Genomic DNA, 27,639 nt, shown 5'->3' on the forward strand with positions numbered 1-27,639 from the left:
GACAAAACTTTAACCAAAGATAGACCTTTAGGCATGGAAGATTCCATTAAATTATTAGAGAGGATCCGGGTCAATAGACTGATTCTGGGTCATTTTCAGAAATTTAAAAAAGTCCCTATTTGTTGTCATTGTTGAAATTTAAAAAAAATGCATATATTGGTTTGTAATGATCGTTATGAAATCTGGTCAAATATGTTCTGTTGGTTCCTCAATTACCCCAAAGAATTTGATCTGGATCCAATCCAGATTGTGCATTCCATTGTGATTTTTCAGAAAAACGAGGTGCTTATACATTTGGACCTACTGTATGGTTATTAAATTGGGTAGAAAGTTCTTACAAGCCTATAAAGTGCATGATCATGGTTCTGTGATCAGGATTACTGATCACAGAATATCTAGAAAAGAGGATATTTGGTGTTTGGTGGAGTTTTGTGCTCTCTGAGTGCTCATGTTATCAATTAAAAAAAAAAAAAAAAAGAGATTTATGAGCCAATTTAGGATTTGTTAAATTTTAAGGGTGTCCCAAACTTTCTTCTGATAATATTCTTCTATTGAGGACCAAAATGTATTATTCTTTTCATTTTAGATATGAAAACCTTTTTTTTTTTTTAAACACGTAGGAATTTACGACCATACAATGGGTGGTGGTATCTATATTTGTCTCCCATTCGGATAAGTTGTCACTGAATTAAAAAGCAGGTTGTGCTGTTGTGCTGTGGGATCTGCCTTTGTGTGGGTTTCATATTCTTTTTTTTCTATAACTCAGTCAGTGTATAGCTGTGAGTTAGCTCTGTGTTGGACTAATGACCTGGCAGTGTGCGGTTTCTGGTCCTAATTCAACCAGATGTCAGCAAACAGGACTAAATGGGATTAAAAAATGAAAAAAAAAAAAGTGGGTGAAAAAAAAATGGAATGTGGGTTTTACAGAATAAACAATTAGTCTCTTGCCTAATGTGAAGTCAACAAAGCCTCTTGTTTTTAACGCTCTACCTCACTGGCTCCCATCACTGCAGCCGCTTCCTGCTGCACCAACGCGCATGGCTTCAGCATCCACAGTCTGGTACCATAGCAACAAGGAACAACCAATGAGAGGGCTCTTCGGGTCAATAGCATCTATGGCTTTGGCGGCTCAGTCCAATTTTGTGATACAATAAAATAAAACAAAATCACACTATGTATTTAGTGAAGCCGCAATATCTAATACTTTTTTTTTAAAAAATGTAAATACGAGCCTTTGGAAGAAAAAAAAAAAAAAAAAAAAGCATTTATTCCAATAGTTATATTTATATTCTGTTGTCCCAAAGTGTGAATATTGATATAGCATATGATGACTAAATCATATCAGACTCTAAGAAATACCAGAATGCCCTGTTTATATAAGTTTTACTGAATTCAAACACTGTAAATGGGTTATTATAATGTCCATACTGTTTGAATAATCCTCCACGTGACGCTGCGCCTGCTTGGTTCGTGATGCTCGTGCTGCTTCTGCGTCACACGCTCGTTGTGCGACGGACCGGTCATCTGAGGATACACCATCCAAAGCCAGACAGTATACACACACACACACACACACACACACACACACACACACACACACACACACACACACACCCTGATGCGCAAAGATTCATCGTGATGCATCTGTGAGCACTAAGTCACATGTAGACAAACTGTGTAGATGAGGAAGATGAAGGCGGATGGGATGGATTAGAGTCAGTGTGATCCGCTTAAAGCTGCCTCTGGTTCCACTGAAGTGTCCCAGTCAGCTGAGGTGACATGGCCTCAGCTGACCGCACAGAGGCACTATATCATCAACACAACTTGGACCTCAAACAAGGGAAGCCGGCCATCATCAAGCTGGAGCTGAAGCACAGCACGAAAGCCAGATTTTCAAAATAAATAGATTATTATTATAATAATAATAATAATAATAATAATAATAATGTATGTATGTATTATGGGAATGAAAAAGCCAACAGTTTTCTTGAAAAACAGAAAGATGACCAAAACAAGACAGCTAATGTTTTTATTTAAAAAAAAAAAAAAAGAAAGAAAAGATGAACTTATATCAATATATTAATCTATTAGGCTCAACACATGTCCACATATGTTTTTTGTTTTTGTTTTTTTTTTTTTAAAAAGACCAACGAATCATAAATATATTATATGTTCCCTCTAAAATCAAAATGTTTATAATCTTTGCTAACGTTTAAATTAGGAAAATCTAGAGAGAAAAAAATTAAAGAGGTAGGGTTAGATAAATGTATACTTCTTCCGACTCCTTTTTGTTCATGTAAACTGAGATGCGTAAGATTTGAAGATGCAAGAGACTGTTTTGTTGTTATTTCTTGATGTTATTTTTTTCATTTCATTATTTCTAATTTTGAACTGCTTTAAAGAAATCGAATCAAATCTTTAAAATCGACATATTTATAAAATGTTGATAATAAAGTTTTTAAAAATCTGTGGCAAAAAAACAACAAAAAAACTACTTTTTTAAAGAGGGTAGCCTATGGTTAAATTACCTACAGTGAAATGTATTTATCAATGTGTTTATTCATTTATTTAGCTTGTGCTCATATGATCGGAAATTCACACTTTGTAGGTTATATAAGATACGTCTCAAGACGTTTTTTTTTTTTTTTTTGTTTAGTTTGTTTGTTGTTATTGTTTTTAAACGTTTTTAACCGTGGTTACAAACGCGCTTTTCTTTTAATTTGAAAATCTTCCCCGGATCTGTGTGTTTCTGCTGTTCGCGCATTGACGCACAGCCACTGAACAGAAAAGACGGAGACGGGGGAAGGCGGTTGAAATGGAGAGTCAGAGGACTGAGGGAAAGCCACAGTTCAGGAGAAACATGGCGTGACAGCGTGTGAGAGTGAGCACCCACAGGTGACGAGGTGCTGGAGGAGCTTCAGAGGAGCACAGACCGTGGACCGGAACGCTCGCCGTCCACGGAACCCGACGCTTACCTCGCTTTCCGTTGTTCTTCTCTACATTGTTGAACCTAATTCGTGCAACACACACAACGCAGGACTGCAGAGGGAAGTCTGGGGCCAACAGCGGGATAGAAACGGTAAGAACAACCAGCATGGTGTGTGTGTGTGTGTGTGTTCTAGCCTCGGTCACTGTGTTCATTGTCTATCAGCTGATGTTTCCCTCAGCTTTGTTCAAACACTTCCACGCCGCGCCGTGTTGTTGTTCGCCTGGGATGACCCGAACCCGAACCCGAGCCCGCTCCTGTCGGGTGGTGGCGCACAGACACAGACACCCCCCCCCCACCACAGACCCCAACGGGCTTCAGTTCACTCACTGCTGTGTGACAGACATTAGAAGGACTGGCACATGGAGGGAGGTTGTGTCACCGGGTGTGACCTGTCACAGATCCCGTCCGGACATGCCCTTGTATCGAACCTCCTCACCCCTCCCTCGCCCCTCCCTCTCCCCTCCTCACCCCTCCCTCTCCCCTCCTCTCCCCTCCCTCCAGGCCAAGGCGCCAAACGTGCGTAATGTTGGTTCTCGTGGCACTTTTACGCACAATAAATAGATAAACACACACAACACGTTTGTTCACTTCTCTACAACCAGGGCGAGCCTTGAAGTAGATTACTCATCATGATATATTTAATTATTTACATCTATTTATTGGTCAATCACATGGTGGAAACTGAAGAGGAAGGAAGAAAAAAACATTAGATATCGCGTTGAACTTTAACCTTTTATTTACAAACTGCCAGAGGTGTAAAAAGTACTGATATTATGTAGTAATAATAATAAATAATGTAACTTGACTGAAATTGTACAAGTAAGTCATACATAAAATACTCCAGTACAAGTACTCATATCTCTATATTTTTTCTGAAATGACACATAAATAAATATATATATTTATGTATTTTATTTAGACAAACGGGTGAGAGCTAACAAGCTATGTTTCTTCTCGCTCCTTTTCAAATGTCATTTTTGTTATTGTTTTTTTCTGTGCTTCATTATTATTATTTTGCTTCTTCAAAATCTTAATTTCTATATTATGTTGTGCAAATCATTTGTTAAATAACAATCAGGAAGCCTTGTACTATTTGCATATTCGGAATAAACTAATAAAATAAAATAAAAATAAATAAACAATACATAAAATAATAAATAAACAAAAACTACTAATTAACTCAGTAATGGTTTGGTGTAGAAATGTAACAAGTTACTTAACTTCTTTGAAAACCTACTTACAAGTAAAATGACTGATTTAGATACAATACAATAATAATATAAGTATGCATAAAAGCAACTTAATTACAGTAACGTGAGTACTTGTATTTTGTTACTTTCACCTCTGCATACTGTTAATCTACTGAATGCAAGTTAGTCTTTACCCATCTATAGATTGTTATTGGTATCAAACATATGACCCGGGGGCCACAACAAACCGACCCAAGGTTCCAATTGGGCCCTTAGGATGATGTTACATTTCTAAGTGTAACTAAAATGACTGAAAATACCTTAAATATTGACTGATATGGGATTTTTAAGGTCGATGACAATACTAATATTGGGGTTTTTAAAAATGAAAGCTATCCAATGTATCTGACAATAGCCAGTAATATGAAAATAGACAGGAAATATACTTCATAGGGATGTCCCGATACAACTTTTTCATTTTCGATATGATACCGATATTGCAGCCTTGCGTATTGGCCAGTACGATATTGATCCGATATCAGCACGAATCATACATACTTTTTTTTTTCTCTCTCTCTCTTTTCTTTAATAAAAATATATATATACTTATTTTGTAGTGTGGAATGTTAGAAAAGGTTTGATCAAGTGAACAGAGAACAATAGTCACCAACAGTAGGTATGAGAAAAACTGACCCATTTATTATTAACCAATTGGTTTCATACATTTTAACCTTCAACATAATATCTACAGTATTCTATAATTGAATAAAATAAATAATAAATTAATTGAAAAAAAAAAAATCGGAAAATCCCGAAATTTGAATTTGATACTCGTTTTCAGGCTAATATCGGATTGGGACACCCCTAATACTGTACATGAAGACAAATTCTTATATACCCAAAATATGATTAAAGACAAAGAATAATTAATTTGCTAAACATGTACTAAACTGAACTGTTGTAAAGCCATTGATAAATAAGAAAAGGAAAACTTCTGCAAACTATATTTCTGGATTACAATGTCAAAAATATATATTCAAAAATAAAGTTACATAACGGTGAACATGGATAAATCAAAGAAAAGGGAAAATGCAACTGTAATCAATGAACAATGCTCTATGTAAGTGCTGTCATTTTGTAATCATTCCTGCTGATCTAAAAGTGGGCATGCTAAAATACAGAAAGCAGCACAGAACGACAGAATTTCCACACAGTAAAAAAGTTAATACATTAGTTATATATTACTAGGGCTGTCCTGATACAACTTTTTCATTTCCGATATGAAAGCGATATTGCGGCCTTGCATATCGGCCGATACCAATATCGATCCGATATCGGCATGAATCATACATACTTTATTTATTATTAACCAATTAGTTACATACATTTTAACCTTCAGCATAATATCTACAGTATTCTACAATTGAATAAAACAAATAAAAAATGAATTGCGGGAAGAAGAAGAAAAAAACGAACAATCTGGAAATTTGAATCCAATATTTGTTTTCAGGCTAATATCGGACCGATATCGATATCGGATCGGGACACCCCTACATGTTATTATTATTTATGGACCAAAGTCCATTCATTGGTGATTGGCTGCAGTGATTAATTAGTCTGGCTCTAATATGTTTTAAACTCCATGCAGTCTGAATGTTTAGATACACAAAATAAACTGAAGCACATTATTGTTGATTTTTATTTCTTTTTTTAATTTGAGGAATTCTTGCATCCTTAAAGCACGTTAAATGCGAATATTTCTCTTTTTTGCACTGAAATGTAATGTAAAATTTGACTCCATCACTGGATATTTGTACATCAGCTTTAACCTTATGTTGTCCCTGAAATAAAAACCGATGTAAGCTCTTGTCTGGTGTGTCACTGGCGTTACTGGTAATTTGTGTTCATCGTGTGATGCAATCCCCACCTTTGTACTTTTAGGCTGCTCAGTATGAGTCGAGATGGGTGGATGAAGAAGAGAGCCACTGCCAGCGAGGACAATGGTTGGGCTGAGAGGGTGAGCAACGAGAATTACTGCTATTGTAATGCTGCTGCAGCCTTACGTATCATTTCATCTGCCTGAATTAAACTGTGTATGACTCAGCATGTTCGAAGGCAGGGAATGATGTTGATGATTGCATTACTAAGGGCTTTGAAGACCTGTCCGTTGTGTTGTTTCCCACTGGCACTGCTATAGTAGGAGATCAATAATAGCTGTCTGATTATGTGGGGCAGGGCTCCTAAAGGACTGTAGTGCAACAGTGAATGCCTTCTGTTACAAATATGGAAAGAAAAAGACTGACAAAATGAATGAAAAAGCTCATTTAAAGGGGCCATATGCAGTGTTGGGAACGTTACTTTAAAAAAGTAATTAGTTATAGCTACTCACTACTTGTTCCAAAAAGTAACTGAGTTAGTAACTGAATTACTCTATAATAAAAGTAACTCATTACCAAGGAAAGTAACTATTTGCGTTACTGTTAAAAGAAAGAAAAAGTTACTATATGTCAAATAATTTATTTATTCAATCAATGCATGTAACGCACCGCATTTAACGTTCAGTAACGTTAACGGCGTTGTAACGGCGTTAAAAGTAATTAGATTACCCCGTTACGGAAAAAAAAATGCTTTTACATAACGCCATTATTTTAAACGCCGTTATTTCAAACACTGGCCATATGTAGACTTATTGTGAATTTTCAACTTTTAAATATGTCTTAAATACCTAAAATCAGAATTTAAGTGTTAAGAAACATGTCCTTAGCTGTCATGCCATATGTGTATTTTTTTATTTTTTATTTTATTTTTTAGATTACATAATTTTATATACATTAATAAATGGCCGGCCAACCTGTAGTACCTTTTTTCCACTGGTTGGGTTAGTATAAGCCTATTTACAGCTAGGGATGTCCCGATACAACTTTTTCATTTCCAATGTGATACCGATATTGTATCCTTGCGTATCGGCCGATACCGATATTGTATCATTGCGTATCGGCCAATACCGATATTGATCCGATATCAGCATGAATCATACATACTTATTTTTCTCTCTCTCTCTCTCTTTATTTTTCTTTAATAAAGACACAATGACTTATTTTGTAGTGTGGAATGTTAGAAAAGGTTTGATCAAGTGATGTTACTCAAACAGAGAACAATAGTCAACAGTAGGTATGAGAAAAACTGACCCATTTATTAACCAATTGGTTACATACATTTTAACCTTTAACATAATATCTACAGTTTGATATAATGTTCACTAGCATCACTGCTGTGCACAAGTCCATATTTTTAGCTGGTAGTAGTCTGTTAGGTGAAATGTACGCCGGTAGGTAGATAATTTCAAACATACGCGCTAAAGAAATTGACGTCACTTCCTTTTCGACTGTTTTTGCTGTTTAGATTTACATCAATAAAATAAAACTATTGTTTCTTTATAGTTTTAATGATAATAATAATAAATGCAAACTTCCAATAACAAAAAATAGGTTTTATCCTATTTAAAAAAACAAAAACAAGTAAAAAACCTGTCACAAGTACAGAAATTGCTTGCAAACTCTACATGTGGCTCCTTTAACACATCTGGGATGTTTTTTTTAATTATTATTTATGAGTTCCCTTTCTGACCGAGCTGGATCAGTTGCTTAGTTTTTGTGTCTGCTATGAACATGCATGGAATGACTCTTTTTCTCCTCTGCGCTGTGCGTGCAGGGCGGCTACATGGCCGCTAAGGTGTCGAAGCTCGACGAGCAGTTCAAACTGGACATGCCGCGAGAAAAGCTAAAAGCAGGTGCGAGCTCCAGCATCTTCAGCGGGGTGGCTATTTATGTCAATGGATACACAGGTAAGACACTTTGTTACGTCATGTTAAAGCTGCTGGAGGTAATAGATGTGTTGTTTTGTTTTATCAGAAAAAGACGTAGGCTGTGTTCGAAATGGCATACTGATATACTACACACTACACCAGTGGTCACTAACATGGTGACCCTCGGGCCTCTTCTAACTAGGGCCGGGACAACGCGTCGACGTAATCAATGACATCGACGCAAAAAAACACATCGAAGCAAAATATGCGCGCCGATGCGTCGTACGACCAAAACAAAGATGGCGGCGCCGGAGAATAACCAACGCGAGAGGCTCCTCCGAGTTTCAAAAGCGCAAGGCAATGAAGATGCACTTGTTCGTTGAAGGTAGCTATTCCCCGTAACGGTCGTCCTTTATCCCGGGTGTGACTGGACGGCAGTGCGTTGACGGGACAAGGAGAAAACACCCGCCATGACATCAGCAGCAGCACCGCGCGTGCACACACACACACACACACACACACACACACACACACACAATTCTTAAGGTAAAAGGAAAGTTTATTTTTTGTTGGAAAAGCACTTTCTGTATTAGAATTTTGAGTTTAAGAAAAATGTGAGTGGCAGAGTGTATTACTTTAAGTTGTTGTTATTTTCATGTGAATGAAGAATTAAAAGATGCATGTTTTTCAGTCATCTAGGCCTGTGTGTTTTCAACATAAATCTTAAATTCTATTGGTTGAGGAAGGAAACCATGACAGGCTGCCGCTTCCACTGCCTTTTTATTTTTTTTTATCAAATGCTACCTCGGACTCTGAAGGCATTATTTTGTGCTTTTATATTCTTACCTGAACTTTATTTTGGAATTTTGAGTTGAAGAGCAATAAACATCTATAGCAATGTTAAGGAATTATTATTATTTTTTTCATTTTAGATATGTAGATCAACATGTATAAATTACTTTTAGTCAATTAATGGGAGATAATTGTGTCGAACTGGAAATATTAATTGTTAGATTAATAAATGCTTCGAAAAATAATCACTGGATTAGTGGTTTATCCCAGCCCTACTTCTAACGGGAGCTCTAGTCACCAATGAGCTTTGTGTAAAATCTGATTTACTTGCAAGACTTAAACTCACAAATATATGTAGAGGTGACACGTGTAGTCAGAGCCTTAGTAGAGTTACATACTGCTTCACTTGATACGCTTTTGTAGTAAATTAACCATCTTTATATGTTTATTTTCACTGAAACTTTGTGACATATTTAAGTGTTGTAGATAGGATTTTATTTAAGAAGCTGCAGATTTAAAAAAAAAAAATGCAAAATGGATTTTTTGTAAAATATTACAAAATTATTAAATTGTACAAATGTTACATGTTTTACAATTTGTTAAAAAAGTTGTTAGGCAGTGTCAAGTAAAATAAGGAAATGATTTCCTATGAAATGTAATGAAAATGAAAAAATTTCTTGAATTAAGAAAAAAAAAGTGTTGCGTGTTTCGATATTACTACTAGTTTTCCTTATTATCCAACCCTTTAAATAAAGGGTTTCATGAAATTGTGAAAATGTAGTATTTAAAAAACTTGTATATTGAACCGACCCTGAAGTAGGACAAAGCGGGTCAGAAAATTGATGGATGGATAAATCAAAACTGTAGCCTTTTGGATAATTTAGCTCATAGTTTCAGAAAAGTTGGTGACCCCTGCACTACACACTAGGGCTGAATGATTTTGGAAAATAATCTAATTGTCTAATAATCAATTTTTTAGCTCAATATTGCAATTGCGATTTAATATGCGATTATTTTTCAAGGGCCTCTTGTCATGTATTTTTCAATGAACACAAGCAATAAATCAATCTGTTTCATAATAAACAATTTCAGATTTATTTAAACTTTATATAAATGTAAAATATACATTTTAAAGCACAGCTTACAACAGTAAAGCAAACAAATCTGTGGCTTTACCTCTTCAACATATCTAACTAACTTCACGTTTCATAAAACACGTAAACATGTGGACTGCACTTCTTAAAAACGCTCTGATCGCAGCCTTTGCGATTAGAAAATTGTGTTTTATAATATCGCAAAAGCACTTAATCGCTCAGCCCTATACACACTCAATGCGTATATACTGTCTACAGTGGTATACTTCCAAGTTTCCCAAGATGCATTGTGAACCTGCAGCGACAAAAACCTGAAGCACACTGAGGCTAAATATCGCCATTTATTCTCCATCTTTGAACGTTCTGAAAGCATTTTAATTGAGAAAGTGACCCAGTAGACTATCAAGTGGATCAACATGTGGTCATTTGATCCGTAAAACTCACGGAAACACATTTTCATGTTGACATTTTGGAGATTTTCAGAGACCCGCCATTGTGCTACTGACTAAACTTCTGGGTAACTTCAAAATAAGAGCTCTATTTACAAAAGTGTTAAAAACTAATGGAAGACAAGAAGAGATGCTTTTATTTGGAAACGGGGATGTTTGACTTTTAACTCCCAGGACGATTTCACTTACTGCTCACAATGCATCATGGGGCGGTGTTTAACTATGACGAGTGTGCTCACCGTGCACACTTAAAAAATGTCCTGATGTAGCATCTTCCCATACCATCTAATTGGAACACAATACATACAAAATCTTTACATCAGACTTAGTATGATTGGTACGTTAGTACCGTATGCCATTTTGAACACAGCCATAGTGTACAACAAATAAATCAATAACTCAAAGAATACTTGCTTGAAAAAAAGTTATTAAAGTGTGAAATTGCTGTTCGAAAAGTGTCACGCATTGCATTGTGGGATATGAGCGTCAATTTCAACCCTTGATACTGTATATTATCTTTTCTTTTTTGTGTGCGATTGATCTGTGATTAATTATTCTATGAGGTAGGGCTGGGCGGTATGACCAAAAATGTATATATCACGGTATTTTTTTAAATTCTAATGGTTTCACGGTATATGACGGTATTTTTTTTTATGCATCATCAGGTGTTCACAGCATTTTCTACTGGTTGAGAGATGAATTACTGCAGTAAATTGACTTAGGATGGTCTATTTTACTGTCATGATGAGTGAATATTGTAGAATAATTCCACATTAGTAGGAATACAAGTTTGCAACAGCAGCCCAATGGCTCTTTGTCACGCTAGCTTAGCATTAGCTTGATTTCTAGCTTTAAATGCTGCATACTCAGTGGTGCTGTGGTTTCTTATGGTGAATAAGGTAGCGTTTTGTTTGCAGCTCCACCAGGGCTTATTTCCGCATTATAGGATCCTTTGTGCTCTTTTTTTTGTGTATTACTGCCGACATGCTAAGCTAACTGTGCCTCTGTGTCCGTGAGTGTTGTTCTCCTGTAGCAGAGGCATGCGCACGCAGGCAGATGCTCACATGTAGCTTCAGAGCTTTCAATTGTGTCTTCCTTTATCTATTTACACGTATGATTTACACCACAACTAACACCAGAGCATGACTGTTTACCTTCCTATTTAGCAGTACATTGTTGAAAAGGGTCCAGTCTGAAGCGCGACGCAGAGTATCTTTCCGAAAGTTGTGTAATCAAGTACGGCGGTATATTTAAAATGAATATCATAACGAAAATATATATCGGTATTCGGTATGAATCGGGTATACCGCCCTGCACTACTATGAGGCCTACACTAAGTATTCATCTGCTAAAAACAATTACTGTGGAATAAATGTGTGGAACTTGTCTATTCTCATGTTTTTTTATTGTTTACTACAAGCGTCTAAATGAAGCTGATTTCCATTGGCTCTTGCACACTGTTCTATATTTATACATCAGACCCCAGTGCGGATGAACTGCGCAGGTTGATGATGCTGCACGGCGGTCAGTTCCACGTCTACTACTCGCGCTCTAAGACCACGCACATCATCGCCAACAACCTGCCCAACAGCAAAATCAAGGAGCTCAAAGGAGAAAAGGTCATCAAGCCTCAGTGGATCACTGACAGGTGGGTTTAGTGTTGGGTCTCGGAATCAACGTTTCAAATTTTCAGAGTCTGTGTCAGTTTACACATAATCGGACGTCATTACAGGCTCGTAAACTTCACAAAATCGTGCCAAAAATGCTTTATATCAGTGTTTCCCAAACTTTATTCGCAACTACCCCTTAGTTCATCTCATACATTAATTATTTTGTGTCTGCAGGCTCATCTAAACTCTTATCTGTGTTTCGTTCAACATTAACCTTCAATTTTTGCCTTTTTATTCATTTAGTTCTGATGTTTTTTGCTCATTTTAGAATTTGAACTTCATCTTTTTGGTGTTTTAAAGAGTTGTGTCACAAATTATTATTGATGGATGAGAAAAATGCAAGGCTGCACAATGAATCCAATTTTAATCGTGATCATGATTTTGGTTGTCATAATAAAATTAACCTGTCAGTGAGCAATATTTATATTTAGAATGTGTGCTCTGCTGCATGTCAAATCATGCACTTTCTTAAGTGGCAGCTTTGATTTAATTGTTTCCAATGAGTTGCATTTCATGAAAGCATTCTGTAATAGTGTATTTATTCAGTTAATCCCTGGTACATTTTAAAATTTTGAGTTAATTTATTTCTTTTTTGGTATTATATTTATTTAAAGCTTCATTTTGCACTGTAAATGGTTCATATGCTGTTTTTTAAAGTAGTGCAAAAGAAATGCAGATTTTTCCCGAACATGATCAATAATTGTCTTCATAATTATTTATAATTTTGGCCATACACGTGCAGCCCTGTGTGCATGTAAAAAAAAAAAAAAAAGTAAAAAATAAAGTGACAAATGTACCTCTCCAGAGGTGTTTAAGTAACCCTAGGGCACACATATTCCAGTTTGGTTTGAGAACCACTGCTTTATATGGATAATGAAATTATGGTTTTGAAATTTGTCCATGTATCATTAAGGTATTTCTATTTTAGAAAGAAAAGTCTGTCATTTTCTGTCATACTACATCAAATTTTGCTAAAAATGTACACTTCTGTTTCGCTGCCCACCTGTTCGCGATGACAAATTGATGAAAAACGATGACAAATTAAGGCGTAATTATGAATTAAATTGTAATTTTAAAGATCTGTTGCTGACGTAATCATAATTCAATTGTAATTGAGTTCAGACTATTGAATTTGTAATTGCCATGAAAACTCTATAAACATGTTTAATTATAATTTAATGCAAAACTGGGGAAGAATGTTACAGCTCTATGTGCATTTCTACACAGATGTAGTAACAGTTATTAACATATGTTTCATATGAAGATTTCTCACATTTTATCATTTGAAATAATTGAAATTGATGCGTATACTGACACAAAAAAGGCTCAAATCAAAAATATTAAAACCTATGTTTTCATTGAATAGGAAGCCTAACAAGGTAACCAATAGAAAGGAAAAAAAATGAGATGATAGATATTAGTTTTTAGTGTACTAGTGCAGTGCCCGCTATCTTGCTATAGAAAAGTGGGAAGTTAAGTAGCTTGTTAGGTAACAATCAGGAAGCCTTGTACTATTAGGATATTCGACACCATTGAACCAAGCAACAGCCATGTTGAAAGTCTCTGCTCTGTCTGTTCCTGAACCACTGAGATATTTGAGCCACGGACAGAGATTTCTTGCTTTATAGATAGATTATACAGATGCTAAGAGAAGGCTAACACAAGAGGAAGGTTAACTTAGGTTATTTATTTCAGGCTTAATAATTGTGAATAATTGTAATTGAACTTTAGTAATTGAGAATGTAATTGTAATTGACTTTTTGAGAATAGAAAATAACTATTTTTGGAAAAAATGCTGGTCATTATAATCACAATTGAAATGACCGCATCCCTTGTCTGTATTTCTTGAGCATCTCTTTGCTTTGCGTTTTGTTTGAATCAGTGTCCAGGCCGGGCGCCTCCTGCCTTATCTTCAGTACCAGCTCTACTCCAAACAGAAAGGCCTGCTCTACCCCGGCATGACTCTCCGTCAGAACTCAGAGATTGCAGGACCGAGCCACGGATGTCTTCCCAAACTTCACCTTCCACAGCGCGACGTTCAGCCATTACACCGAGAGCCGTCCTCCTCCAGCTGCCAGAACAAGTCCGTCCCTTTCTCCACCCAACCTCAGTCCAACCAGCACAGCTCTGCCGAGCCCTCCGTCAAACCCCAACCAAACCATTCAGCGTCCAGTCACCTCATCATAGACGGCACACACAGAAACTCCTCACAGAGCCACCCGCTGTCCGCACAAACCCACACAAAGCACCCACTCAAGTCTTCGCAGGAAGTGGACTTTCAAATGTGAGTGAAGCAAGTCATTATGAGGGATTTTTACATGTGAATACGTGTGAGATAAACAGCGGAATTCCTTATCTATGGACTTAAAGAACCATTGAAGTTAGTGGATAAAATGATCAAATAATTGAATATTCGGTTAATTAATAATAATCAAAGTAGAGCAAATTTATGGCATTATTTTGTATTTGCGCTGAAAGTGTTATGAGTTGTTAAAAAAGTATTTAAAATGAAAATTAGACATGCTAGATGTAAAAACCAAATTAAATGTTGATTAGTTAGCAATTATTTCAAAGCATTGAACTAATATACGGGAAAAAAAATGTGAGATTGTTTTAACAGTATTTTATATATAATTTAATTTGGACTATTTTGGTCAAGTGAATCCATTATTATAATTCACTTGACCAGATTAGATTAGGTTTTTTTTTGGTTTTTTTCATAAAGCCTTCAATGTTACATGAATTATCACCAAAATACAAAGTTTTAAAAATGATTGATTAATAATGTCCTAAATTAAAATGTTACCCCAAAGCACTTTGGAAACAACACTATTTAATGTGTATTAATTAGTACTTAATGATTTATACTTAAATGTTATCATCAAAGTTTTTCGTTGTTTGACATGTCCTTCAAAAACTCAAGAATTCAAAAAGGTTTTAATGAAGTATTTTAAAAATGTTCAGTTTAGCAACTCTCTGAACATTTAATTAGAAATCAAATATAATAGACACATTTAGGAGCATTTATTAATTAGAGAGTAATAGTAATTGTGTCTTCGTTTTCCTCAGGAATGGATTACCACAGACGTCATTGGAGTCAACGATCCTTTTAAAAACAGGTGTAATCAAAGAGTGCAGCAAAGAAAGTGGCTGTTACGACAAAGCATCACAGGCAGTGAAGGAAGCCACTCTGACCAATGGACACTCTCTCAACATTAATGGTGCCTTAAAGCTGGAGGACTGGTTCCCAGGTGAACAACAATCTTCTACTGACCGAGACTTGCTTGAATCCAGAGTCTCGGTTTCATCAGATCAACCTCTGAGCCCTCCTCTAGAGAACCACACGGAGTCCGACCCATATGAGTTCCCTCACAGCCCTCCAAAGGAATCCAAGCGTTCTCCTGTTCATAAAAGTCCACATGGCACAGAAACAGTAAATGGACAATCGAACCTTTCACCATCCACCCACTACGAGGCTGAGGAAAACGGTGAAAGTCATTTCATCCCCGAACCGCTTCACCAGAGCGAGTTGATATCTGACAAGACTGGTCCAACTCCTTCATCTCTCAGATTGAACGGAAGTCACCACGGCGTTTCATCCGACCTCAGCTCTTTAACGATGAACCACAAAACCTCCAAGCCCAGTTCGCTCACTGACAAGTCCTCATCGTCCAAGACTCCAACGCAGCTGCTTGAACAGACAGGCGATCTGATCTCTGAATACTACTCCCACTCACGTCTCCACCAAATCTCCACGTGGAGGAGTGGCTTCTCCGAGTACGTCAACGAGCTGCACAGCAAAAGAAAAGTCGCATCGAGTGACGTTTTTCTTGGGAGAGACAAGCTGAGGAAGTCCAAGGCTCAAAGACTGAATAAGAGTCAAGGTAGGAAAGGACGGATCACAATCAGTCCCACACCAGTATTGGTTACTTCACGTTTCGCTCCAAATCTAGGGATACCCACAGGCCGAGGGTTAGACTGACAGTAGCTGGGTTTCCATTACAGATTTTTGCAAAATAAAAGTGATATTCTTAAAGGTTTTGTGGAGGATGTTATTTTGGCTTCAAATTCTGGGTGGATCATCAAGACTATTGATCCTCCTACAGGTCAATCATTCTGGTGATGTGTTTACGTAAGGCCGTGGTACGTGCTCGTCCCTAGTTATTTTTGACTTGCTGCGCATGCACACTTTCAAGTGTTTATGTGTCTCGTGAGCAACGGTTTCAGCCATTCATTGTAGCTTGCCGATCTCACTTTTCACTTACCGGTGGAGAGCCTGACATAGTGGGACATAGTGGGAAGAGTGCAAATCTGTTTTTTGGAAAGTAAGCTTGTATGAGCGATGCCGACACCAACTTTTAAACAAAGCTGTGCTCGTGCACACGCTTTCTCGCACACGTTCAATAGGCGTTCTCTCTTGGGAGCAGGTATAGGGTTGCTTTTCTAAACTTTGGGAAAATCCTCTTATACCTTTAAATGTCGACAAAGTATTTTTTCACTTTGAATGTGTTTCCATTGAATGTTGTTTTGGGCTGGAGCCTTGTAACTAGGGGTGTCCTGATCCAACATCGATATCGGATAACGGTCCGGTATTAGCCTGAAAACGAATATCGGATTCAAAATCCCGGATTATCGGATTTTAAAAAAATTCCAAATTCATTTTTTATTTGTTTTATTCAATTGTAGAATACTGTAGATATTTTGTTGAAGGTTAAACATGTATGTAATCAATTGGTTATTAGTAAATGGGTCAGTTTTTCCTCATACCTACTGTTGCTGACTATTGTTCTCTGTTTGAGTGACATCACTTGATCAAACCTTTTCTAACATTCCACACTACAAAATAAGTAATTTTTATGTTTTTGTTAGAGAAGAAGGGACAAAAAGTATGTATGATTCATACTGATATCGGCCAATACGCAAGGCTGCAATATCGGTATCGTATCAAAAATGAAAAAGTTGTATCGGGACATCCCTACTTGTAACTCCCGTGAAATCTCCTCCCGCGAGACTTTGCTGCAGGAAGACAGACACTCCAAACCTCCTTATAACTCTCCGTATTCCTTTGTTGTTTCACGTCTAATGTGGCACTAATAATTTTAATATAATGCTAAGAAATGTCCCGGTCTCCTCTTCTGTTTACACGTACCGCGTCTCGTGGAGAAGTGACCATGTATGTCCCGTTCTGTGACGTGTATTTGCGGAAAAAGTGTTCCCATAGCGCTTTAACGACCACCTCATGAAAGCGTCAAAACCTTTGAGCGATATTTGAGTGCTTTTTCTAAATTCAGGTGTTTCCATCACCACTTTTTAATGCGCTATTTAGATTTTGTGCATTTCCAAGGGTAATGGAAACCCAGCTAGTAATCGCATACAAGACATGAAGTAAGGGTGATTCATAGGGATGGGTACCGAAATCTGTACTTTTTTAGGTACCTTTGGTACTACCAGATACCGATTTACGTAAAATCAAACGGTACTATGTTTCGGTACCTAAACGCATCCTTGTTACTGTGAGGGAATTGAAGAGTAGGCGATTTTCCATGCAGTACCTTTACACAACATTGCACGCTCAACAGTGTAATGACGTAGGTAGCTGTGGGGTCAGCCCAGTGGTGTGTCTGCAGCAGCACTGAGAGGGCTGTACACTTCTAAGGCCGCATGTTTACAGCGCTTATCATAGACAGCTCTGCTTGTACTTACGGTTTAAATGCTCAATTTATGGAGTTACTAAAGGATGACTTCACTCAAAATATACTTAGAATTTAAAAGGCTTATTCAAGGAGTATTCTACTTTAATTTTTGTCTACAGAGCCAGAGGCTTTGAGTATTTCACACAAGGTACTACTTATATTCAATGGAAGGTGTATACTGTAACAGAGGATGGAAAACAAAGCATTTCATTTGCAGTGTTGACAAAAGCTTGCATAAACTTAGTTTAAAAAATGTGACCTTACCATGAGCATAAAAATCCCAGTCATTTCCATTAATCTGGCGTTGCAATTTATAAAAAATAACATAACTGAAAGCTGCCTGCTTCTCCATCACACGATGACTTTTATATGAAGTAAATATGTGTTTATGTAATGTGTTTTTGGAGTAGGTAATTATGCATTTATTTTTCACCGCAATATCATGCCCAGTCTTCTCATTCTAGCTCCAAGGATCAATTTGCTGAGCAAAATCTCTATAGAAAAAGCCACAAAATTTAATTAAAGAACATTTTTAGATTAAGACTATAATTCTTGCAGTTCTTCATTGCTGCCGCAAGAAAAGAAAAAAAAAAAAAAGAAAGTACTGTAAACGTGTGGACGTAGAATAAGTGTTCAGCCTCGACTCTGCAGATATACCTTTGCAGTTCAGCCAGCATGGCAGATAGAATGCAGTCATAAGGCTCCACTTTTTAAAATGCGCTGCAGACCAAGCATCTGCAGAACCCCTCACTCCACACAGAAACATGACAGGTGTTGTACATGTGAGTTTCACTCCAGAACAGCGTGCTCCATCGACTATAAGAGAATTGGAAAACAAGCTGTGAAGGGCTTCAGAGCTACGTCTGATACTTCCTGGTTCTGTAGACAAAGTAAACAGCGCTTTTGCTTAAAGTTCCTGTTCACAGGTGGACACATGCTCTTGTGTCCAACAACCTACTGAAACACACGGGAATGTCCGGTATTAAAGAGAAAGTATAAGGGAGCGCTCCGCTCTTTAATCTGACTTTGCGGCTGCACACACGTTTTTTTTTTCGGATAAATGGGATTAGAACTAAACTCTGGCACTAGCACCAAATGAAAATTTGGTTCTTTTTGTCGAAAAAGGGGTACAGATGCTGAGGTTTGCGCACAAATGCAAGGGAAATCTCACTATAGAGCCCTGTCACGTAGACCTGCTTTTTAATTTGTTCATTAGGAAAAAAAACACTTATTGTTGTAGTTAACGGTTTTCATGATGAAGAAATTTGTGAAACTAATGTTGCAATATACAATGTAAACGGTTGGATGTTGGTTTGATTTATTTATTATTTTTACTAGTGCAGTGCCTGTAGGAAGCATGTCTTGCTATAGAAAAGTGGGAGGTTAAACAGCTTTTTCATGGATGGTTTACATGGGAGCTTTAATTCCTCTTTAATTCAGAATAAAAGTTAAATCCTCTTTGAACTGACCTTGTAAACACTTAATTCCTAATGCAAATTCAATTCTGAATTAAACACACACACATGCAAACGTGGTTCACCCAAAGAGAGTAAAAAGTGAAGCCACTCCAGCGGAGTGTTGGCACTCTGCTGGCCGGGACGCCACGGGGCGGCCGGGAAGCACTGTTTCTCGAGCCCCCCTGTCTCAGCTCTGCTACCCCAACACAAAGCCTCTGCCCGGCCCGCTAACACTCTCTCTCACACACACACACACACACACACACACACACACACACACACACACACACACACACACACACAGATGAGTGATTGCTCTGGTGCACCCACAGGCAGCCTCTAACCCGGCCAACTGTGCCGTGTCATCAAAGCCAGCAAAGGCTCAATCCACAGTGATGATGTCATCAGTTCCAAAATTTCATAAATTTGTCCACTCCCAGTAGGCAATTTTATGAAATAATTTATTAATATCATTTCAGTCCAAACAAATCCGACGTTGCACACCTTTGAACCAAGCAGCAGCCATGTTGAAAGTCTCAGCTCCGTCTATTCCTGAACCGCAGAGATATTTGAGCGACACACACACAGATTTCTTGCTTTATAGATTGAAGATTATTATTATTGTGAGAAATAAATATTGTAAATTGGAACATTTTTAGTCTTTTTTTCATTATTACCGCACAAATTTACAGAAAATTGGTACAGTTGAGTACTGAGTATCGATTCAAATGTGAAAGGTTCCCATCCCTAGTGATTCATGAGCCTAACAAGTTATTTCAAATGTTGCATCAACGTGACGAGACCAGAATATTAGTTTACTGCTTTCCTCATCTGAATATGTGTCTCCTGGTGATTTGCTGTGCATGTCTCTGTCTCAGGTACATCAGCTTCAGGCTGCGTGAAGTCTTGCATTCTCCACGTGGACATGGACTGTTTCTTTGTGTCCGTGGGGATCCGAAACCGCCCCGATCTTAAAGGTACAAGGCTCTGTTTGAATGCCTGATATATGCACATATTGAACGTATTCATAGATAGAAAAAGGTTGTGATGATCCGTTGTTGTGCAGGGAAGCCTGTAGCTGTAACCAGTAACCGTGGCCAGGTCCGAGTACCTGTGAGACACGGGGCCAACCCTCAGCTGGAGCTGCAAATGTACCAGCAGAAATACAGCCATCCTCAGCAGGGTGAGATTTCCTTCTTCAACCATCTTCCTTTGGTTATATTTTACACCTAATTCACTTTTTCTGCTTGTTAATGAGTGCAGATGATGAACTGCATAGAAGTCCCTCACAAGAGAGCCAGGAGCCTCACAGCAACAAAGTAGACCATGATGCGAGCGCCCTGTCCATGGCAGAGATCGCCTCGTGCAGTTATGAGGCCAGGTCAGCTGGAACCTCACAGCTTTTCTGTGTTCTTCCTCCACCAGCAGGGATTTGCCATTATTACAGTGTTTTTTCATTGCTTTCACAGGCAGGCGGGTGTGAAGAACGGGATGTTTTTTGGCAAAGCCAAGCAGCTGTGTCCCTCTCTGCATGCCGTACCGTATGACTTTGAGGCCTATAAAGAGGTGGCTCTGAGCATGTATGAGATCCTGGCTGGGTAAGAACAAAAACATGGTTCTCAACTGTACTGCCACCACTGCCATGACCTAAGTACAGATAAACAGGACTTCTCCATCAGGGCTGGGGTCAATTATAATTATAATTGTAATTTAAAAAATCTTTTGCTATCATAATTAAATTCTAATTGAGTTCAGATACTTGACTTTTTAATTGTAATTGCCATGAAAATTCTTTAAAAATTGTCAATTATAATTTAAAGCAAAACTGGGGAACCGTGTTACAGTTGTATGTACTGTTCTACACATATGTAGTTAACAATTATTCAAATATGTTTCATATCAAGTTTTCCCACATTTTACCATTTTAAAAAATTCAAATTGAGGGGTATACTGACTAGGGTGTCCCGATCCGATATTGATATCGGATATCAGTCCTATATCAGCCAGAAAACGAATATCGGCTTTTATCGGACTGCATTTAAAATCTCCAATATACGCACTCCGATAAGTTTTTGTTGTTTTTGTCCCCGCCCTCAGTTGTTCCCACCATATACTAACAGTAATAAATAACTGAAGTGAACTTCTTGACTATTGTTCTCTGTTTGAGTAACATCACTTGATCAAGCCTTTTCTAACATTCCACTCTACAAAATAAGTAATAAAAGTATGTATGATTCGTTCTGATATCGCATCGGATCGATAATGGTATCGGTCAACAGGGTGCAATATCGGTATCGTATCAGAAGTGAAAAAGTTGTATCGGGATATCCCTAATACTGACACTAAAAAGGCTCAGACTCCCACACCTAAAATATTAAAACCTATATTTTCATTGATTAGGAAGCCTAACAGGGTAACCAATAGATAGGAAAGACATTAGATGATAGATACTGTATGTTTTTAGTGTATTTTACAGCTGATTTAGGACCAGTTATCATAAGAGATGCCAACAGAAGAGGAAGGGTAAGTTTAATGGGGTCTTTTATTTCAGACTGGGTAATTGTGATTCATTCTAAATTAACTTTAGTAACTGAGAATGTAATTGTAATTGACTTTTTGAGGATATAAAACAATTGTATTTTAGTTGTAATTGGAAAAAATGCTGGTCACTGTAATCATAATTGAATTGTAACTGAAAAATGTAATTGACCCAAACCCTGTACTCCATCCTTTGCAGCTACACCCATGACATCGAAGCTCTCAGCTGTGATGAAGTGTTGATTGACGGCTCGGCGCTGCTAGCAGAGGTTGGAGCCAGCCCTGCTGATTTAGCCAAAGCCATCAGAGAAGACATCGAGGAGAAGACGGGCTGCTGCGCTTCAGTGGGAATGGGTGAGTTTGTCATTGTAATGGTGAAAAACAGGCCTGGAGTTGTTCGCCTGCATGGTTAATGTGGATGTTGTGTTCAGGCTCCAACATCCTCCTGGCTCGGCTGGCAACCCGCAAGGCCAAACCCAACGGGCAGTTCTTCCTCAAGTCTGAAGAGGTGGATGATTTTATCAGGGATTTACCAGTGACCAGTTTACCAGGTGATGACAGAGCGCCGCCTACTTGTTATATGATTTGCAAAGGTGCAGAAAATCCAGTCGATTTCCACAGGAATTTTGTTAATAATCAAAAATATAAACTCTTCATGGAAATTATTTATCGGTATTATCCAGTCATATTCAAACATTAATATTAGCATGCATGCAAAATAAAACGATGAAACAAAATTACTGTAGTTTTTAAAGTTGGGAACTTTCCATGGAAATAAACAGGGAATTATATATACAGGGAAAATTTATATTTATAGCATCATCTACAGCAGTGGTTCCCAATTCAGGGGTCACGAGATGATTTCAAGAATTCTCCTCAGGAGGCGATAATGACAGATTTACGGCACTCACATTTACAAGTCACTTTACTGCATCACAGACACACAGGTGTGTGCGGCAGTAGTTAGCTCAAATTAAAATTGGGACATTTTTAAAATGAAGTGTTGATTAATAGTAATAATACCGACCAAAGACAAAACAGAAAGACAAGTGGAGAGGGCACACAACTCCAATGGCTTGGCGGTCCCCTCCCCTCCTCCTCACCGTGAGAACTCAGGGCCAACCCAGTTCCTCTGGAGGTGTCCGGATCTCGCTCTCTTCCCCCCGCAGACGGCTTCGGCCACGGGCCAGCTCCGCGCCCCTCGGGCACTCTGCCTCCCCTGTCAAGTGAAGGGTTTGCTGCAGGCGTGCTCATGGGGGATGCGCCGGCGTCCATGGGGGTGCGCAGGGCCAGGCTGCGGCCTGGTTTGCCTCCGAAAACCCCACTCTACACCGGCGGGCGTGGAGCTCTCGCCCTGGCCGTCGCACCGTCCAAAGTGTGTCCCGGGTGCCCAGGTGCCGTGCGCATGCTGCATTATCCTCGTCTCGAGGGCAAAGAGAAACCAGCCTGTGCCCAATTTGTGGCTATTAAATCTACCTTGAATACGTAAATGTCTGATAACATGTAAATCATTTCATGTATGTCACGCTGTTCTTTTCTGTTGTTAAGCCTGTGTTTGTTTAAAGTAATGAATGCACGAGTCATGTGTGCACCCCCTGGGATAGTGTGGGTCCGCAATCTCTGTCTCTGTTATTTTGGGGGTCGCGGGCTGAAAAGTATGGAGAACCCCTGATCTAAAATATCATTATTATTTAAAATGATTCAACATTTTCAGTTAATTCCAACAGAGAATTCAAATGAAAAGTTCATAAATGCAAATATTCCCAAAGTTCCTGAGACTTTGAAATGTACCTGAAATGTACCGCCCCTTTGCAGCCCTGTTCGTCATAGCAACACATTAGTTTATTTGTAGTCAATTACGCTTTATTTGGTGTAGATTAGTCAGTTTTTCTATAAAAACACATTAAAAACAGATCTTCCTTCCTTTAATAAAATTACAGTTTTATGGAGAAAGTGGCTAACTAAAACAAAAATGACAATGTCACACAACGTAAACAAGGGTTTCAGCGTCCTCTGTCTTTACATGAATGGTCTGTGGTTGTTTTCTGTAGGTGTTGGGCCTGTTATGGGTCGAAAGCTGGCTGCTATCGGCGTGCGATCGTGCGGAGACCTCCAGCAAGTGTGTCTGTCTCAGCTGCAGAAGAAGTTTGGACCTCGAACGGGACAAACCCTCTTCCGCTTCTGCAGGGGTTTGGATGATCGGCCGGTTCGCTACGAGAAAGAAAGGAAGTCTGTGTCTGCTGAGATGAACTACAACATCCGTTTCACAAAGGTGAGCTCCCTTCTGCTGGTCTTTTCTCCTCTTTTTATTTTCCACTCATTGTTGGGGTTTTGTTATTTTTCTGTCACAGGTTGATGAAGTGGAGTGTTTTCTAACTAACTTGTCCACGGAGGTGCAGAAACGCCTGCAGGAAGCAGGACTGTGTGGTCGCAGAGTAACACTGAAGTTGATGGTTCGAAAACCTGGAGCTCCGTTGGAGCCAGCTAAATATGGGGGTCATGGTGCTTGCGATAACCTAGCCAAGTAAAAAGAAATTCATCATTCCAGTGTAGTAAAAGTTCATTTTAATTTATTTTTTTTTAGATCTAATTGCTAATATATTTGTGTGTCCTGTCAGGACTGTGATGCTGGCCCAGTCCACTGACAGCGGTCAGACGATTGCCAACGCAGTCATTAAACTTTTTCATGCCATGAAGGTTCAGGTAGAGAATCTGAGGGGAGTGGGCATTCAGGTTCAGCTTCTTGAGGGACATCAGTCGACCTCCCCGCATTGTAAAGGCTTTCAAGGACGCTCCATCAAAGACATGTTCGCACGTCCAGGAACCAGAGTCAGATCCAGCACCAAAGGTTGGTTTTGGTTTCCACTGTTGAATATTTGAGCCGTTTTGCGTGGTGGTGTTGCTTAAGTCATGTATTACACTTACAGAAACGGCAGACTGGAACCAGAAACGGGTTTCTTCTGCGGTTGCCCCACCAGTTGGCGCCACTTCAACTTCTCCATCACCTGTTGATGTCTCAGTCCCAGGAACAAGCAAACAACTGTCATCATGCAGAAAGACTCCAGAACATTCTCGGAAATGCCTCAATTTTAGCATCGAGGTTCCCTCCCCCTCACAGGTGACAGCCATAAAGGGGTTTCTCAATGGCCACGGTTACATGATGCTTTTTAAATTCAGAATTATTCCAAATTAAATTTTTCAGAATTAAAATTTTCAGCTTCGTGTTAACATGGAAATAGTAATTCCGAATTGAGGTTTACATGGAAAACAGGTTTATTTGGCTTTATTCAATTCCGCTTTAGGCCTGGGGGTTGGAAAGGGTTCTGATTGGACAGGGGCGAATGTGACTTATTCACATTTATCGGGAAAAAACACACAACAAACCTTTTATTGTCGGCCACAACATAAGTACCGTTTTTATTTTTATTTTTATTGTAGTTTTGAAGCAGCAGCTGGACAATAACATGCTGGTTCACTTTGGTCAGCTGAGCAGGATAAGGGAGACAGGATCTAATCGCGGTAAATAAAGTCAAACTTAGGGAAACAATAACCAGGAATAAATATTTGCTGATGTTTCTGTGTGTATAAAGTCCGTGTGAATGTCCGCATGTTTATGCTTCTTCTAAGGCTCTTATTAAATAAATAATCTCGGCTCGAGTGCAGGCAGCCATCTTGGATTATGACGTCACAGCGCGTCATCGCGACAGGACGAGCATGCACAGAACGACCGGAATAAACTTAGAGGATTTAAACATTTACAAGATAGAGGAAATTTAATTTGGAATGAAAATCAGAATAAACCAGCAACCTAATTCTGATTTAAGTTTAAAGCAGCGTTACATTTGCATTCGGAATTAAGTGTTTACAAGATCAGTTTAAAGAGGATTTAACTTTCATTCTGAATGAAAGGAGAATTAAAGCTCCCATGGAAACGTGGCCATTGATGAGTCATGCTCAACAGTGACAGTGTCTAAGCGTTTAATAATGGCTTTTAAGGTGGACCGCTCTGTGCTGGAGGCCCTGCCTGCAGAGCTGAGGGAGCAGGTGGAGCAGTCATGGACCAACAGAGACGGGAGAACCAGTAACTGTCACTCAGCAAATCAGAATCCCTGTCCAGCTTCTCCTCCTCGCTCCCCTGTGACCTCCATCCCAGTCATGTACACCCCACCATTGGGAACGTTGGTCCTACAGCTGCCAAATGAGCCGGACAGTCCAGGAATTGTACTGGAACTTCCAAACTTCTCTCAGGTAGGAGGACAACGTGTGTGTTTTTTTTGTGGTATGATAGACTGAACAATGGACCAGAGAATGTGGGACGCTCAAAGATCCAGTGTAAACAATGGAACAAGCATGGCAGACACTATTGATGTAGTTAATCAGAAGGAGATTACATTTTTTATTTTAATCTTATTTTAGCTTAAATTCCACTACTTGACACACGTGGACGTGTTGTCCACCTCAAGGCTGCTTCTGCAAATTCGGTTTCCTGCAGGAAATGTTTATTATGACAGAAAATAGTCTGGATTTAACCGACAAAATTACATTCAACAAAACCTTTCACACATATAGTTGACTAAACTATAAAGTAGGGATGTCTCGATACAACTTTTTTTTTTTCATTTCCGATATGATTCCGATATTGCAGCCTTGCATATCGGCCAATACCGATATTGATCCGATATCAGCATGAATCATAAAATTTTTTTCTCTCTCCCTCTTTTCTTTAATAAATACAGAATAATTTCTAATTTTGTAGTGTGGAGTGTTAGGAAAATCTTAATCAAGTGATGTCACTCAAACAGAGAACAATAGTCAGCAACAGTAGGTATGAGAAAAACTGACCCATTTATTATCAACCAATTGGTTACAGACATTTTTAACCTTCAACATAATATCTACAGTATTTTACAATTGAATAAAATAAATAAAAAATTAATTTGAAAAAAAAAATAAAAAAATCTGAAATTTTAATTATCTAATATTCGTTTTAAGGCTAATATCGGACCGATATCTGATATTGATATGGGATCAGGTCACCCCTACTGTAAAGAACAATAATTTAAAACATTTTCAATTTTTCTAACATTCATCCACATAACATGAAATAAAAAATAACTAAATGTATCCTATAAAACTAGTATTGCCAGTATTAAAAAATAACAATCAAAGACAAAATATCAATAATTCAGTGTCACTGTTTTTAAAAACTGTTTTTTAATAAAGCTACATTGACTTCATGCCTACCTTTTTTTTTTTTTCTAGAGCAACTGAAATATTTAACTAAACAATCCAATTATGGTCAAAGAAAGACCAATAACAACAATATGTAATTTTAACCAATATAAAGACAGAAATTAGGAATGTCCCGATACAACTTTTTTTTTTCACTTCCGATATGATACCGATATTGCAACCTTGAGTATTGGCCGATATCGACCCAATACGATAAAAACACGAATCATACATACTTTTATTACTTATTTTGTAGTGTAGAATGTTAGAAAAAGCTTAGTTATTTATTACTGTCAGTATATGGTGGGAACAACTGAGGGCGGGGACAAAAACAACAAAAACTCATCAGAGCGCTTATATTGGAGATTTTAGATGCAGTCCGATAATATGATATTTGTTTTCTGGCTGATATCGGACTGAGATCTGATATCAATGTCGTATCGGGACACCCCGAACAGAAATACCTTCAAATGTTGACAAGTTTTAACAAAAAACAATCTGTAGCATAAATGCAATACTTCAACTCAACAGCAGGAGCCACTTGTTATTGCCAGGAATTGTGACATTTTTTTTTCATCAAAATAGTTTACACTGCCTACAGGAGCCGTTAACACTTATATCTGTATCTGTAGAAAACTACAGCATTCCTATTGGAAGGATGTGTTCACACTGAAAGCCACTTCAGGGACTAGCTTATTAGCAGTGACTAGATTACCATTAAAATCAATGT

General features: G+C 38.2%; 1 protein-coding gene across 2 annotated transcripts in view; it reads left to right on the forward strand.

Annotated features, from left to right (window-relative positions):
* The first annotated feature begins 2,773 nt into the window (after positions 1–2,773).
* rev1 (REV1 DNA directed polymerase) overlaps positions 2,774–27,639 on the forward strand; it is a 31,491-nt gene continuing 6,625 nt past the window's right edge. For both annotated transcript variants that reach the window (XM_028436596.1, XM_028436597.1), the window contains exons 1-17: positions 2,774–3,079; positions 6,121–6,196; positions 7,891–8,023; positions 11,799–11,967; positions 13,872–14,273; positions 15,059–15,873; positions 20,018–20,116; positions 20,206–20,322; positions 20,403–20,520; positions 20,609–20,737; positions 21,877–22,031; positions 22,109–22,228; positions 23,729–23,949; positions 24,029–24,201; positions 24,296–24,525; positions 24,605–24,795; positions 25,674–25,925. In XM_028436596.1, the coding sequence (XP_028292397.1) occupies positions 6,131–6,196; positions 7,891–8,023; positions 11,799–11,967; positions 13,872–14,273; positions 15,059–15,873; positions 20,018–20,116; positions 20,206–20,322; positions 20,403–20,520; positions 20,609–20,737; positions 21,877–22,031; positions 22,109–22,228; positions 23,729–23,949; positions 24,029–24,201; positions 24,296–24,525; positions 24,605–24,795; positions 25,674–25,925 (3,390 nt within the window). In that variant the 5' untranslated portion in view covers positions 2,774–3,079; positions 6,121–6,130. The remainder of the gene's footprint in view (positions 3,080–6,120; positions 6,197–7,890; positions 8,024–11,798; positions 11,968–13,871; positions 14,274–15,058; positions 15,874–20,017; positions 20,117–20,205; positions 20,323–20,402; positions 20,521–20,608; positions 20,738–21,876; positions 22,032–22,108; positions 22,229–23,728; positions 23,950–24,028; positions 24,202–24,295; positions 24,526–24,604; positions 24,796–25,673; positions 25,926–27,639) is intronic.

The sequence above is a fragment of the Gouania willdenowi genome, chromosome 21 (assembly GCF_900634775.1).
Source record: "Gouania willdenowi chromosome 21, fGouWil2.1, whole genome shotgun sequence".
In the NCBI taxonomy this organism is placed as follows: domain Eukaryota; kingdom Metazoa; phylum Chordata; class Actinopteri; order Blenniiformes; family Gobiesocidae; genus Gouania; species Gouania willdenowi.